We start from the raw sequence: 17,190 nt of genomic DNA on the forward strand, positions 1-17,190 counted from the left end.
CCACTCTGACCACACTGAGGACACTGAGGACACTGAGGACTCTGACCACACCGAGGACTCTGACCACACTGAGGACACTGACCACACTGAGGACACTGAGGACACTGACCACACCGAGGACACTGACCACACTGAGGAATCTGACCACACCGAGGACACTGAGGACTCTGACCACACCGAGGACACTGAGGACACCGAGGACACTGACCACACTGACCACACTGAGGACTCTGACCACACCGAGGACACTGAGGACTCTGACCACACCAAGGACACTGAGGACTCTGACCACACTGAGGACACTGAGGACTCTGACCACACCGAGGACACTGAGAACTCTGACCACACCGAGGACACCGAGGACTCTGACCACACTGAGGACACTGAGGACTCTGACCACACCGAGGACACTGAGGACTCTGACCACACTGAGGACACTGAGGACACTGACCACACCGAGGACACTGAGGACACTGAGGACACTGACCACACCGAGGACACTGAGGACTCTGACCACACTGAGGACACTGAGGACTCTGACCACACTGAGGACACTGAGGACACTGAGGACTCTGACCACACTGAGGACACTGAGGACACTGACCACACTGAGGACACTGACCACACTGAGGACACTGAGGACTCTGACCACACTGAGGACACTGACCACACTGAGGACACTGAGGACACTGACCACACTGAGGACACTGACCACACTGAGGACACTGAGGACTCTGACCACACTGAGGACACTGACCACACTGAGGAATCTGACCACACCGAGGACTCTGACCACACTGAGGACACTGAGGACTCTGACCACACTGAGGACACTGAGGACACTGACCACACTGAGGACACTGACCACACTGAGGACACTGAGGACTCTGACCACACTGAGGACACTGACCACACTGAGGACACTGAGGACACTGACCACACTGAGGACACTGACCACACTGAGGACACTGAGGACTCTGACCACACTGAGGACACTGACCACACTGAGGACTCTGACCACACTGAGGACTCTGACCACACTGAGGACTCTGACCACACTGAGGACACCGAGGACACCGAGGACACTGACCACACTGAGGACTCTGACCACACTGAGGACACTGACCACACCGAGGACACTGAGGACTCTGACCACACCGAGGACACTGAGGACTCTGACCACACTGAGGACTCTGACCACACTGAGGACACTGACCACACTGAGGACACTGACCACACTGAGGACACTGAGGACTCTGACCACACTGAGGACACTGACCACACTGAGGACACTGACCACACTGAGGACACTGAGGACTCTGACCACACTGAGGACACTGAGGACTCTGACCACACTGAGGACACTGAGGACTCTGACCACACTGAGGACACTGACCACACTGAGGACTCTGACCACACCGAGGACACTGAGGACTCTGACCACACTGAGGACACTGAGGACTCTGAGGACTCTGACCACACTGAGGACACCGAGGACTCTGACCACACTGAGGACACTGACCACACCGAGGACACTGACCACACCGAGGACACTGAGGACTCTGACCACACTGAGGACACTGAGGACACTGACCACACCGAGGACTCTGACCACACTGAGGACTCTGACCACACCGAGGACACTGACCACACTGAGGACACTGACCACACTGAGGACACTGACCACACTGAGGACACTGAGGACACTGAGGACACTGAGGACTCTGACCACACTGAGGACACTGAGGACACTGAGGACTCTGACCACACTGAGGACTCTGACCACACTGAGGACACTGAGGACACTGACCACACTGAGGACACTGACCACACTGAGGACACCGAGGACACCGAGGACACCGAGGACACTGCACATGAATCACATGTTGCTCTGTGACTGTTGAACGTGGAAATAAATTATGACCTTCATCCACTTGCATCTCTTACATTCTAATATTTTATATCTGATATTTACTTTAATGGAAACAGCATCAGTTAAAGTTAGAAGACTGATTTCATTTTCTGTAACAAAACAGAAAAACTTAATTATTACAATAAAGACTGGAAAAACCATTATGGGCAAAAGTATGTGGACACCCCTTCCATACACGTCAGTATGTGGAGGGGCCCCTTAGGTTAAATATAAAAAGCATAGGGATGTACATGTAGTGTGTTTATTATCATACATGTCATGTTATTAATGTGTATATACTTTATCTAGCTTTCAGATCTATACAGTTTATATCCATGATCTCTGTCCATGTGCATTTGTTTACCTGCCCCCCCGAACAGAGACCAAACCACCAGAGGACAATCAGGCATAGAGATAACCACAGTTCTACTGTTTGGTTCTATTTGGTTCTATTATACCTTTAAATGAATTTTGTGTTCTTACAAACAAAAGCCTAAAAACATGTCAGTGATTTATAAACTCTCATAGATCCCAATGTAGAATAGAATAGAATAGAATAGACAGAGTGGAGCAGAGTGCAGTGGAGCTGGCAGTGGATATGGACAGGCAGTCATGTTTATTCATGCAGCCGTGAGCTGCAGACCTGCAAGGTGACTGGCTGTCTCACACACACACACACACACACACACACACACACACACACACACACACACACACACACAAATGTATGCAGGTGCAAGAAAAGACAAACACTCACACATCTGGCCTGTCTATCACAATGGATCAGTGAAAGAGAGGAAGGTGTGTGTGTGTGTGTGTGTGTGTGTGTGTGTGTGTGTGTGTTAGAGTAAACAACAGAAGCAGTTTATTCAGTCTGAGTATGCCGCTACATGTACTACTGTTACTACTGCTCTTACTGATATTGCTCTTTGTCTCCTGGTCCTCACACACACCTGTCGTACCCTGCACACACACACACACACACACACACACACACACACACACACACACACACACACACACACACACACACACACACACACACACACACACACACACACACACACGTCACACCCTGCGCACACACACACACACCACACACACACACACACGTCACACCCTGCGCACACACACACACACACACACACACACACACACACACAAAATACAAATGTGTTTTAAATTGTTGGTCAAACTAAATGAAACATGTCTCAGTTAAACCACAACACATACTTTTCTTTGGTTTTGACATTTTATAGATTATAAATTAACTGTTTAAAATAATCGTCCAAATAACTGGTAATTCTTTCTCCCTTTAGCACCAGTGTATATACTCTCTGTGCGTGTGTGTGTGTGTGTGTGTGTGTGTGTGTTCGATCTTGTTAATATTTCACACTTACCTCACAGGCATGTATGAGTTTATTAATTATGGCTGAAATGTGAAGCAAAGACGCTCATGAATAACAGCAACTGCTGCTGCCTGTCAATCTAACTGCTGCAGCAACAAACAGCTGGATTGCTGCACGCACACACACACACACACACACCACACACCACACACACACACACCTACAGTTACTGTAGCTTTATTTCATCCACCTCAACACTTATGAAAGTTTCTGCTGTTCATTAAACTGATTTAGATTTTGTGTTGCATGTTTTCCTTTTTCTTCTTTGTGTGTTCAGTATTTCCCTGTAACGTTCAGACGGCCAGCGCTTTAATGAGTCTGTCAGCTTCGATTCAAGTTAAAGTAAACAACACAGTTAAACAACAACAAACAATAAAACAAACTAAATAAAATGCTTCTTTACTGCAACAACAATAAAACACTGAGGGCAAAGTTTGGTCTTAACTGTCTCAGAAAGAAGAGTTCAAACTCAAGGTCCACTTGCTACCTGGAGCTTTCAGCTGTTTCTAATGGTCTTCATCTGTGGATAAAAATTAGCTATTTTTCCATGGATTGACCATGAATCATGACGACAGGAAAAGATGGAAAACTGACTCTTCCTTCGGTTTTGTCTCGTTTTTTTTCTTCGTTATTTTAAAGACTGATATTTTTGAATACAAACATTACTTAAATAAAGGCAAGAAAAATAAAATATGTTTAGATTTTACTTGTAAATAAAAAAAAATTAAATACAGCAACAAATATATTAAAATCAAAACATGTAAAAAACATAAAAAACAGACAAAAAGAATAAAAAAATAAAAGTTATTACTATAATAAAACACACATCCTGTGATACAGTAAAGCACATTACACAACTACTACTGCAATGATTCCTATTAATATTTACAATACCAATGCTGCTACTACTGCTACTACTATTAATACTATTAATACTAATAAAGACACACACACACACACACACACACACACACACACACACAAACACACACACACACACACACACACGTCTTTGCTCCCATACACACACATCGCACTGTTTAAACCAACACGTGTGTGTTAACATGCAAATTTGAGCACACACATGAACTAATGGCAAGTGAAGGAGTGTGATCCTATACACACACACACACACACACACACACACACACACACACACACACACACACACACACACACACACACACACACACACACACACACACACACACACACACACACACACACACAGCAGCTTCATTGCCGTACTCACAGAGCTGTAAATGCTCCGGGCTTCTAAATCACACATTACACGGACCTGCTCAACTTAATTTGCCTTTGATCTTTTTTTTTTTCCTTCTTCAAAAACACCGAATTACAGATTCTCTCTCTCTCTCTCTCTCTCTCTCTCTCTCTCTCTGGACAGAGTAAATGTAATTAATAAGGCGTACATCAGAGGCGGTTCCTGAGCTGTGGCTGTAGGCTCTCCCTCTCTCTCTCTCTCTCTCTAGATTCCACTTTTTTTCTTCATGTTTTTACAATATATTTACTCTAATTGAAAATCTGCCATTCCTCGACAAACAGGCTGAATTATTAAAAAGATTTTTATCCCCCCCCCCCACACCCCACACACACACACACACACACACACACTTCCACACACAGCCCTTCTTTAATGGAACGAAATAATAGCTTTCATGTGTTTGAAGTTAGTTATTTTATTTTTAATGGTGATTTAAAACAGGCAGCTGGAGCAGGAAGGAGTTTGTCTTTGAGAAGATATGAGAAGTTTAGTCCTGGAAAGTCTTCTTCCAGTTTAGAGGAGTTAGCTTCTGTATTAAAAGAAGTCTAGAGGGAAATTTATTATCCATTCACCATGAAGAAACCACGTGACATCTGTGTTCAGCAAGCTTAGAGGAGTTATTGCTATTGCTACATAGCTAATGTTAGCATTAACAGCTGTGAGTTCAGCATCAAACTTCACTGGAAACAAACCCTTTTTCTATTTCTTCTTATTTCTTCTATGCTAATCACCTAGCATGCTAATCACCTAGCTAGCTAGCTCCGGCCCATCTCGTCACTTTCCGATACCGAGGCACTGTAGCATCCGGTCTGCTCAGAGGATGTATTATGACCTATTGCATTCTAAATGCGATGGCTGAAACTCTTGGATAGACTGGTAAGTAAACAGCTGCTAATGCTAACATTAGCTATGTAGCAATAGCAAAACTTACAAATAGCTCCTTTAAAAAAGTGACAGTAAAAGTTACTGAAAAAGGACAGTGTGTTATAAACCTTTGAAAGTTCAGTCTTAAGTATCTACAAGCAGAAAACTGCATCGACTCAGTGGCTTATCCCTCAGAATTACAAACAGACAAAACATCTGACAAAGATATTCAGGTGGGTCCTCCACACTGAAGAACAACACACACTGTTTGTAATGGCCTTGACTCATTTGAGTGTATCAGCAGACAACATCACCTTCTGAGGCTTTTACGAATTATATTGTAAGTTAGTGTTTTCTGATCTGACTAACATCTGGTCACATTTAGGCACAAAAACAACTTGGGCTGTAGCAGGTGAGCTGAGGACCTTTGTCGTATGACGTCCCTCCCACTGTTTCCTGCCTGTCTCTTCTGTCGACTGTCAGAAAGAAAGGTCCAAGACCGTCAGATTAAACTAGCCTGACTCTGACCAATCTGATCCAAATTCAGCCCAGTATTCAACGTGATATTCATCTTAAACTCAGGTTGAATCCTCCCTCTGTTGTCTGTGAGTAAATCTAACGTTGCTACAAGCAGCACAACATGAGTCGAAATTAAAAAGAGGAACATAAAACGTGTGAAAGTCTGAACAGCAGGTCTAGTTTTCAAGTTGAATCTCACCACAGCAGCAACGAGGCCTCCTCTCGTTAGTAAGACATACATTTTTAATGTGGAATTAGGTGAAACTACTTTTTCAGTGCAGCCGCTTTTTATTTGGATTCAGTTTTCTCACCTGCAGCAGAATTTGAAACGAGACAAACGGTCCGTTAGGATGAGGGTGAAACACTGGCGTCGACTCCCGTACAGACCACAAAAATAAAAGCTCACAGATGGTGTCAAATCTACACCTAACTGGAGGCACATGCAGCTACCTGAGCAAAGCTGATCTCAAGATTTATTCTCCCTTCAAGTGGCAGAACATGAATCAAAGTGAAGGAAGTAAAAGTCCTGCGAGGCTTCATCCCTTTCCTTCTCACTCCAAACACCACAACACCAACAACGTGTTCCACACAGGAAACTCCCTCCTCTCCTGTTAAAACCGTATGAAACACATCTATAGGCACCATAATGGAGCCGAACAGCAGGTTTATTTCATGTGCGCGACGTCTCTTCACCGCTCCGTCTTCCTCGGGGGGAAATCTCACTGCAGTAACAAGCCCAGGCGATGCTGAGAAAGTGCCGCAGGCAACAGCGAGCAGCGGCGCAGCAGCTCAGGCAGGTGAAGACGGGGTGAAAGTCAAATCTTTTCACTGTAAACAAAACCCCGGGAATAAGGAAAAGTAAATATATGTTGTGTGAATAAAAGAAGTGTGTGTGTGTGTGTGTGTGTGTGTGTGTGTGTGTTTGCTCTGGATCTGAGCGTTTGTTTGCGGGCGCCACAGGTGGGTAGCTGTCCAACGAGGTGAGGGATCTGCTGTTATGAGGACGGATAGACGAGGAGAGGAGGGAGTTGTTATCAGAGAGAGGCTGCAGTTTAGAGCTGCTACTGAACGCTCGTCAAATATATAAAAAAAAGATGTGGCTTTCAGCACTTTACTGAGAGCGGTCTGGGACGACGCCACGCCACGAGTCGTCTCTCAGGTACCTCATGTGTCAGAGACGAGTTAACAACTGCTCACGGTGATGCTGAGGAGACAGGGGATTTACAGGTATGAGGACTGATGCGGCGTTGGCTGACAGGCTGCTGTGTGTGCATTCAGGAATCTAAAGAGAGGCCAAATGAAGAGTTCAAATCTTTATCTGGAGGATGTCTGCTGGTGTTACTCCCAAGGCGCAGCTCTGGCCCAGCGGTGACAGAAACAACAACAAAGATGGCGGTGTCAGTCAAAAGCTGGGCGGAGGAGACAGCGGCAGACGATTTCACATCACATTCAGAGACGATCAGAGACGTGCAGAGGTTGAGTGTGACTGTAAAGAGCTGCTGTCGTTTTTAGCCTAGTGTTAGCTTTCGGGAAAAACACCCAGCTGTGCTAACAATGCTAACAGGAGCTTTCAAAATTATCAAACTTACATGCACCAAAGTCTCAGCTCCACCCACACCCCTCCTCTTTGTCCGTATTTAGATTAGCTGGGAGTTAGGGGCGGAGTAGGACACTGCCAAGATGGCGATGGTGGAACAGCTCATTCTGAGCTTCATAAACCTGCAGGCGATGTCACAGAGGTGACGTCCATCTTTATTTACAGTGTGTGGAACAAAGCACACCTGTCTCCTAAAAATGATTGTGTGTTTATAAAAGAAATTTGCAGAGACACTTAGAGAGAAAATGTGACATTTTTAATATTAAACCGAAACACCAGGGACCTAAAAACCAAAATGGAGTCCGGGTTTTGTTGGAAGCTGCAGCTGGAAAACACAGCAGCTACTCAGAGCCACGGGTTGTGATCGTGAACATCTCCCTGTTTGATTTCTTGAAGGTAAACAAGGTTTCGGGTGATATTAGCTAAAACTCATCGGGTTGATTCGTTTCAAACAAACCTCATCAAACATTCTGACTGCTGATTTCAGTGGCAATCAGACAGATGGGGCTTAAGATCAATGCTTCTGGACTACAAACATCACATCTCAACTTCAAAAGATCTCTGCTACACACACACACACACACACACACACACACACACACACACACACACACACACACACACAGTCTCTCTGTCTAAATCTATACAATTCATTATTAACATGTTTCCTGCCAGACAAAGACACAGGTAGACGATAAAATATAGAAAAATAAAAGACAAAATAAGAGAAAAGGTTAAATTATTGAATTCGGGGGCTGCTCTTTCTCTTCAAAATAAAAAGACAGAGAGAAGGAGAATTTCTATTCTTTTTTTGGGGGGGGGTGAAACAAATTTTGAAAAGTAGGTTAGAAAAGAAAAGCAAGGTGAGAGAGAACGAGTGGCATCAAAGAGAGAAAGTTGAACAATGTCAACGACACACCAGAGTCGACTCATGCGACATGGGAGACACACACACATCAGAGCTCATCACACCTCCGCCATGGGGGGGGGGGCAATGAGGAAATGAGTAAAACATACAGAATAAACTAAGAGGAGACAAGAGAATAAAGTAGAAGGAAACAGAAGTGTGCTCAGGAAAGGAAGAGGAAGAAAGGCAAGATGGAGGAAGGAAAGGATAAGGTAAGAGATGTGTAAGAAAGAAAAGATGTGAGGAGGAATAGAAGGAAAAAACACAAAGGAATCAAGGAAAATGAAGGAAAGATGAATGAGGAAAGGATGGAAGACTGGAAAAGGAAAGAAACCAAGGAAAGAAATGGTGAGAAGGAGAGGAAACAAGAGATCAAAGGAAGGAAGGAGTGAAGGGAAGGTAAGATGGTGGAAAGAAAGAAAGAAAGAAAGAAAGAAATAAAGAAAGAAAAAGAAAGGAGGAGGAGGAGGAGGGAAGGAAAGGAGGATAAGCAGACGGACAAAGACAAAGAGGAGGAGGAGAGAAACTGAGGTAGGGAGGGGAGATTGAGAGAGGAGGAGAAAAGGCTAAGAGGAGGAAGGAAGGAGTGAAGGAGGCCAGTAGAAGGAGAGGAGGGTAAAAAGGAGAGAAAAGGAGGTGAAGAAGGGGAAAAGAAACAAAACAGAAGGGAGAAAGAACATTTAGGACGGGAACATGAAGAAGAGGAAGAAGAGAAGGAGGAGGAGGTGGATTTATGTGTTTTTACAGCTGTCATCTCTGAAGGACAGACCTGAGGCGACTCTGCACACCTGCTACACCTCCGATCCATCTCTCCATCCGCCTCCACCTCCGTCATAAATTCACATACATGTCTACGTCTCTTCATCATTCCTCTCCTCCCTTCATCTCCTTCCCTGTTCCTGCTACAACAGGTCCTCAGCACTGACGGGGTTAGGTTACGTTAGGTTTAGTGTAGTTTAGGTTAGGTTAGGTTTAGGTTAGGTTAGGTTAGGTTAAGTTAAGTTAGGTTAGGTTTACGTTAGGTTTAGGTTAGGTTAGGTTAAGTTAGGTTAGGTTAGGTTAGATTAGTTTAGGTTAGGATTACGTTAGGTTTAGATTAGGTTAGGTTTAGTTTAGGTTAGGTTGGGGTTAAAACGTAACACTGAAGAGTGTTACGATGGGCTCTGGCGCAAGGTGACCATGGATGTTAAAAAACACTTGGGAATTTTCTTTATTATAACCATTCATAAATGGTTAAAAATATCCCTAAAAGAAATTCGCAAAATTAATAGAATAAAATAAAAATAATAATAATAATAATAATAATAAAAAGCTATAAAAAAATGTATAACAAAGAAATAAAAAATAATTAAAATATAATGAAATAAAAAACTAATAAAAGAAAAAAGAATAAAAAGACAGAGAAAGGACCTACAACACAGGGAGGCAGCGGGAGTTTCGATTATTATAAAATTCTCCCGACTGTCATGGACTCTCCCAACTGTTGGATTAAAAGGGATAAAATATGTTAAAATTACAATTTCTCCAATTAAAACCAAATTTAATAAAGGCAGTAAAAGAAATAAAATAATAAAATAATCTGAAATAAATATTATTTCAGTGATAATAAATAATTTAATAAATAGAATTATAATTTCTTTTTAATAATTTGACAGATTCTTAAAAATAAAATATGTAACAGAGATACCGTTATTAAAATATAAAAACACTTGGATAAATAAAGCAAGACAAGGTTAGTAATAGTTAAAATATACAAAGAAAACATGCAATTATATAAAATGTATAAAAAAATACTTCAAACAAGATCAAATAATATAAGTGCTTAAAATCACAAAAACACAGTTAGTAAAATAAGTGTATATATATATATATATATATTTTACATGTTATAGGTATCTGTATGTAATAAATAAAAGTAATTTAAATATTTAAAAGAGAAATTAAAAGATATTAATAAGTAAATATATTATTCAATTATAGGTTAAAAGTTAAATTGAAAAAATTGTCATAAAACATAAGTAGCCTAATTTTTTATGTGTTTTTTGTTTAAAATAGTTTTTAATTTTTGAGGGTTCTTATATTTTTAAAGGAAGTTAAAAAATGCAGGCAGCTCCTATATCACACTTCTCATTTCTTTCAATCTATTAAATTTCCATTATTCCTCTCCATGTGGATAAAAAGTGCTTAAAAGTTAGGGCATGCAATAAATTAAAACTTGAACGGTGCCAGCTGTTCATTAAAACTATAAATCATCGAAATTGATAAATAATAATTAAATAAGTCCACACATAAATAAAAATATTATCAAGGTTAGATAAAAAAACATCAACCAGTGTTATATATAAAAGAGGTGTCACGGCAGAGGGGTAAATAATATAAATAATAATAAATTTGTAAAATAGAATGGGAAGTAATTAAGAGGGATAAAAACAAGGACCACTGCGCTGCATGAAGAATTCCTCATAACACAACCTGTGAGGGAGAGATCATAAACAGTCCAGGAGGTTAGTAAGAAAAGTTTTTACTAAAATATGGATTAAAAAAATGGAAATGGTTCAACTAATATTTTTAATTTAAGCCAGTAGGGTCTATTGTTTTTAATAAGTGGATCCATTTCCTCTCCACCACCCGTCGCTGTGCTGTGGTCCAGTTCCTGTCGCTCTCCAGGCCCAGGCTTTGCAGGTTGTGTGGGCTGTGGAGTTTAAAATGTGCATGTAAGACACTCATGCCATTACCACTGCTCATTTTATACTTGTGTTGTTTTATTCTTATGTTTAATTCGTTTCCCGTCTCCCCGATGTATAAAATGTGGCAGGCCTTGCATCTGATTGCATATATAGCATTATTTGTTTTAGGTTTCAAGGCCTGCCACAGATTTATGCCTGTTTTGGCTTGTGGGTTAAAAATGTAGGGGAGAAGGATAAAATCAATTTCTGATTCTCGAAGCGCCTCCATATTGTTATTGTCTTGGTTGTTAAAAGCCGTGTGGATTAAAATATTTTTCAAGTTTTTATTTCGTCGGTAAGCTGAGATCATGCGGCACTCCCGCAGAGTGTCGCAGCCCTCCCTCGCCCCCTGAAAATTGGTCTTTAAAGTTCTTGAAAACTTTGTGTTACAGTCAGAATATGTTATTACCACAGGGACGAGGGATGGGCCGGACGACTGTGTTATAATATTGTAATTTTGGCTGAGGGTGCCGCTGACCTCCGCTCTGATGCTCCTAAAAAGGGTTCGGGTGGACTCCTCCACATGCTCCGGGAAGGTGCAGATTCTGTGGAAGCGTATCAGCTGCGACTTTATCAGACCCCTGTACGTGTGCTTAGGGTGGAAGCTTGATTTATGTAGTAGTGCATGGCGGTCAGTGTCCTTGAAATAGACTTTTGTAGCCAGTTTTTTGCTATGGTCGTTGGAGTCACAGAAGAAGACCCATGTGTCCAGGTTTTCTATAGTTAGTGGTTGTAAATTATGCTTGAGAAATGACCCAAAGACAGGTCAGAAACAGACAGGTTTACGTTAGTTTAGGTTTAGTTTAGTTTGAGTTATGTTAGGTTTAGGTTAGGTTAGGTTAGATTAGTTTAGGTTTACGTTAGTTTAGGTTTAACCTAACGTCACTCCCGCGGCTGCTGGTTGCCATTTCTCAGCAGAGGACGGTCTCAGCCGAGCAGCTCGCTGCGTCTACATCCTGCTGATGTGATACCACACCATCAAAACTGTAATTTGGGAGGTTTTGGAATTCACTGACAGACATCCTATTTGTTCAGATAATGACACGTCCTCCCTCTCGTTCTGTCTGATGCCAGTAAACAAGACTCAAACACAACTCTCTCTCTCTACTCCCTCCATTTTCTTTTCTATTGTCTCACACCAAACATTTACTCCCTCTCTTCATCCACACAGTCTCTCTCCAGCCTCGCTTAGGTTCCACTTGAATTACAGCAGCTCCACGGTGTGTGTGTGTGTGTGTGTGTGTGTGTGTGTGTGTGTGTGTGTGTGTGTGTGTGTGTGTGTGTGTGTGTGTGAGATCAGGGCTGCAGTAGGCAAGCTCTCCCTGGTACATCTGTCTCTTTTAGTTTACAACCATTCTGCTTACTTGCACACACTCTATAAACACAAAAACACACAACAGCAGCCACACACACACACCACACACACACACACACACACACACACACACAGGTAATCCTGCTCAGCCGGAGATGTGCATGTAAATACACAATTCCACAGAAACATACAGACACATAATTAAAGTAAACACACACATACTGTAATAGGAAGCCAAAGATGCATGTATGGTGGTATACACACACACACACACACACACACACACACACACACACACACACACACACACACACACACACACACACACACACACACACACACAGCTGTAAGCAGAGTGGACAGGTGGAGTGTGTATCAGGGCCCTCTGTGGCCACCCAGCTCTTCCACCATTTATCTCAATTTCACCCGAACATTAGAAACACACTCGGCCAAAGTGAGAGAGACACGTACTGATGCACACACACACACACACACACACACACACACACACACACACACACACACACACACACACACACACACACACACACACACACACACACACACACACACATTTTTCCTTATTTTATAGATAAAAGCTGTAAACCAGAATAAGGAAGGAATCTTTCAACACAGGAAGTTGCTCTCATCTGTTTGGATTGTTCTAGAGGGGATTTGAATCTGAGTTATTCTCATTCTTTGGAGCAGGATTAATGAAAAATATCTCCTTATATCTGAAGTGACTCTAGACATCACTATCAACAATGGCGGAAGAGAATCGATCAATAAACGCACAGAAAGCAGGAATGCTCCAAACGGTAAATCTACTCCAAACATTTCCTAACTTTAATGTCAGTGTATCGACAGAAGTCAGAGACTCACACGGACGAACAGGAGCTCATTAGAAAACCACAATTCTGTAGATTAAGAAGAAAAAACGTCACATCTCTGACTCAAACACTGGTGGAGTAATGACGCTCTGAAGACAAGGTGATATGTGGAAGTGTACGCGCTCCCACTTCTCTCAGCTGATACCACAGTTGTTTGTTTTTCTCTATCTTCACATTTCTTTATTACTTGTGCTTTTAATTGTCATGACATTAACATGTAGAGTGTAATGCTTATGATGATGTTTCTATGTGAACTGTGTGAGAACTCCTCCTGTGAATGGAGCAGGAACTGTACAGTTTGTCTTTGTGCTGACTGTTTATAGTTTCAACACTGAGACAGGAAGCTGCTGATTCAACATCCGACTCTTCTGACAGAAAACTGGGGTTTCTTGGGAGGTGCAGTTTGTCCAGAAGTGTCATTTAAACAACATTTAAAAGATGAGACTGTCACTAAATATACTGTTGATGTTATATGGAAAATTAAAGATCATAATAATGAAATAAATCAAATAAATTATTGACCTGTGAATAAATTCATGAGATTTAAACTCAGCATCTTGGAAGCCACGGTTGTTTTTGGACACATTACACACACTAAAAGAAGGCTCTTACACCCGAGTGTGTGTGTGTGTGTGTGTGTGTGTGTGTGTGTGTTTGTGTGTGTGAGAGACCTACATGGTGTTAAGCCCGTCATATAATGAGCTATTAACTGCCGTCTCTTTTCAGCTCTCAGCCTGACTCCGACACAAATCCCCCCTTTATAATCCACCACACACACACACACACACACACACACACAACACACACACACACACACACACACACACACACACACACAATAACAAAGCTCACATAGACCACGTTCACTGCAGCAGGTTTCAACAGGTAAAACTGTAGCGTTAGCAACAACCGATAAACACCTGTGCAAAGGTTCAGCTGTACAACTATCATGTCAAACATATCGTCATGTGATGAGATTTCCCTTTGAGCAGAGAGCCTGTTCTCCTGACGCTGTCTCTACCTGGGCTGCACAGACTAACTCTACAGTTAACGTGGACGTTTTGAGCAGAATGACTTCCCCTCCCTTGATTGGTTGTAGCTGTTTGATTCCTCCATCTTTACTGAAGCCCTTGTTCCCATCTCCTACATGAAACACAGCCGACTGTACAGAACAGAAGCCACTGATCAACAGCTGTCCAAGATCACCTGGGCAGCACCTCAGGTCAGCGATACTGTGTCTAGATTCTTCCACATCTCCGGAAATACTTCAGGGAAACAAAGAAACAGCAGTTTCTCAGGTTTCGGCTCTGAGTCGAAAGTCGTTCTTTGTCGACTAGCTTTCCTTTTAATGCTGAACACATCCTCACCTTTATACATTCTCAAGGATAACAAAACACTACTATTTTAAGGTTTAATTTCTCCTTAGCTCAGGGACGTACTTAAGGGTGTGCAGCACAGATCTCTTCAAAGGTTTCCTTTCAGGAACAATTTACGGCATTTACAGCAGTGAAAGAGATTTTACAGCAGTAAAATTGTCCCGTTTCCATAGAGACTGTTTGCTTGCTGCCATTAGCTTGTGATAGGCTGAGTGTTATCAGTTTTGGAAAGTCAGTAACTCTGTGAGCGACCCGACACACCTCTGACCTGTGGACGCACCTGGACTTCACCTGACCAGAGAGATCATGTGACATAAAACTGCTGAGGAGAGAGGAGCGATCCACCTGTAGACGGTCGGACGGATCATAAACTGACTGCAGGTCAGATCTGTGACGTGGAATCACTTCCTCATCGTTAAAGGTCCGTTGGTTGGGATGTTTTCATGTTCTTCATTCATCACCGTGAACTCACACATGTTGCAGGTAAGAGTCAGAGGTACCTTTAGTTTTGTACCTTAGTTTGGTCACTAAGGTCTGAAGCAGTTTAACGTCTTTAAAAGGGGTTCCCATAAGGAGAAAACCTTAAATACTTCAGTGAACATTTGAAGGAAACCTTCAGAAAAAAGAATTTAGGGTGTTTGTTTTAAGGAAACCTTAACTCAGACTTTAAGGAAAATCTCAACTTAAGGTGTTTTGTACAACTTAAATTCATCAAGTTTCGTAGTGAAAGCTCTATTCCCTACAGCTGACATGACTTTCTTCTTGATTCCTCTGACATTCAGATATTAAGCTAAGCTAAGATAAGTTAAGATAAGTTAAGCTAAACTAAGATAAATTAAGCTAAGCTAGGCTAAGCTATCGTCATTTTCAACTTGCCTCCATAAAGAGATTGAAGGAGCGTTGGGTCGGACTCTGGATAAACAGAAACGAACACAAGATATTCACACTGCTCTGATCCAACAAAACACACACACACACACAAACACACACTACTACTACTACTACTACTACTACTACTACTACTGCTACCACTACTACTACTGCTCCTGGGAGCGCACACAAACGTTACCATGGTGACGAGGTATGCTGCTGGCCGGCCAGGTGAAGGGTCTTGGGCCGGGCGGCGGAGCAGCTGCCTGCATTAGCTGGCCGCTCCCAGTAGGGGTCACTGTGAAACACACACAAAAAAAAATGTGAAAAGGTTCTTTAACGACAAGAGACAACGAGCAGGAAGGAGGAGAAGAAGAGAAGAAGAAGAAGAAGAAGAGAAGAAGAAGAAGAAGGAGAAGAAGGAGAAGAAGGAGAAGAAGGAGAAGAGGAGGTGGGAGGAAAAGGAAACGAAAGCAAGAGAAACAAAGATTGAGAAGAGGAAACATGAGGAAAGGATGTACATCAAAATACAAATGTCATGAGCATAAATAAAATTAACCATTGCAAAATATATTCACACAAGCAGTTAATCAATAAGATTATTTGGCAACAGATTCATGTGGAAAAATGATCAACAGTTGGGCATCTCAAGCTCAGTGGGCGAACCAAATAAAAAGGTGTGGACCTTATATCATCTAAAATACTGCACCAGTCTGTTGTTTACACATAATCACCATGACAACAGGAACAGGCGACAATTAAAACAGTGCGACTTTTGCTTTAACGAACCGTCAACAAGCAGCGGAGCAGAGGAGGGCTCGTTATCACCGACTCACAACACTTTATTTTAAATTCTCCCAGTTTCCAAAAATATCAAAAGTGCAGGAACAATTATGAGCTGTGGTGCCCCGCTGACCCCCGCTGACCCCGCTGACCCCCGCTGACCCCCGCTGACCCCCGCTGACCCCCGCTGACCCCCGCTGAAATGGAAACAACATTTTGAAAGAAAATTCTAGAGCTTTCAGTCAAGGATCTTGTGGCCTTCCTCGGCAGATTGAGGGAAAATAAATGCATACTTGACTAACTGTGATGACTTAAACAACCCAAGCAAGTCTCAAGAGTCTGCAGATTGATTTTCACACTGTGTGGAAGGAGATCTGGGATCTGGATCGGCAGGAGATAAAAACACCATTATAACTTCTGTCTTCATAATGTGCTGGAGCGGAGAATTTAAATTAGCAGTTATTACAATTTCCAAAAACTAGTTGTCCACACTGTGAAAGCTGGAGTTGGTCACTTCACCCAGTTGTAAACAGGGTGTAGCTTGAAGGAGGAGCTGACAGAGGGAACAGACTCCGTGGAATAAGATGATCTGACAAACTGAAATCTACTCCAGAGCAAAGCTGTGTGTGAAGGGTTAAAAGAGCCTGAGCCCTGCACAGATTCAGCTCCATGCTTTTTACAAACACACTCAAGTCAAAGAGCTTTCACTGAAGGAGGCAACATTTCATTTCTATTGTCCT

At 42.4% G+C, this 17,190-nt stretch overlaps 1 protein-coding gene across 4 annotated transcripts in view; it reads right to left on the reverse strand.

Annotated features, from left to right (window-relative positions):
- The window catches only part of LOC130180094 (neuronal PAS domain-containing protein 3), a 283,412-nt gene that overhangs the window by 190,260 nt on the left and 75,962 nt on the right, over positions 1-17,190 (reverse strand). For 3 of the 4 annotated variants that reach the window (XM_056393434.1, XM_056393435.1, XM_056393437.1), the window contains exon 2: positions 15,867-15,965. The exons of the other annotated variant lie outside the window; for it this stretch is intronic. In XM_056393434.1, coding sequence (XP_056249409.1) covers positions 15,867-15,965 — 99 coding nt within the window. The remainder of the gene's footprint in view (positions 1-15,866; positions 15,966-17,190) is intronic. 4 annotated transcript variants of the gene reach the window in all.

Source organism: Seriola aureovittata, chromosome 13 (genome assembly GCF_021018895.1).
Source record: "Seriola aureovittata isolate HTS-2021-v1 ecotype China chromosome 13, ASM2101889v1, whole genome shotgun sequence".
NCBI lineage: Eukaryota > Metazoa > Chordata > Actinopteri > Carangiformes > Carangidae > Seriola > Seriola aureovittata.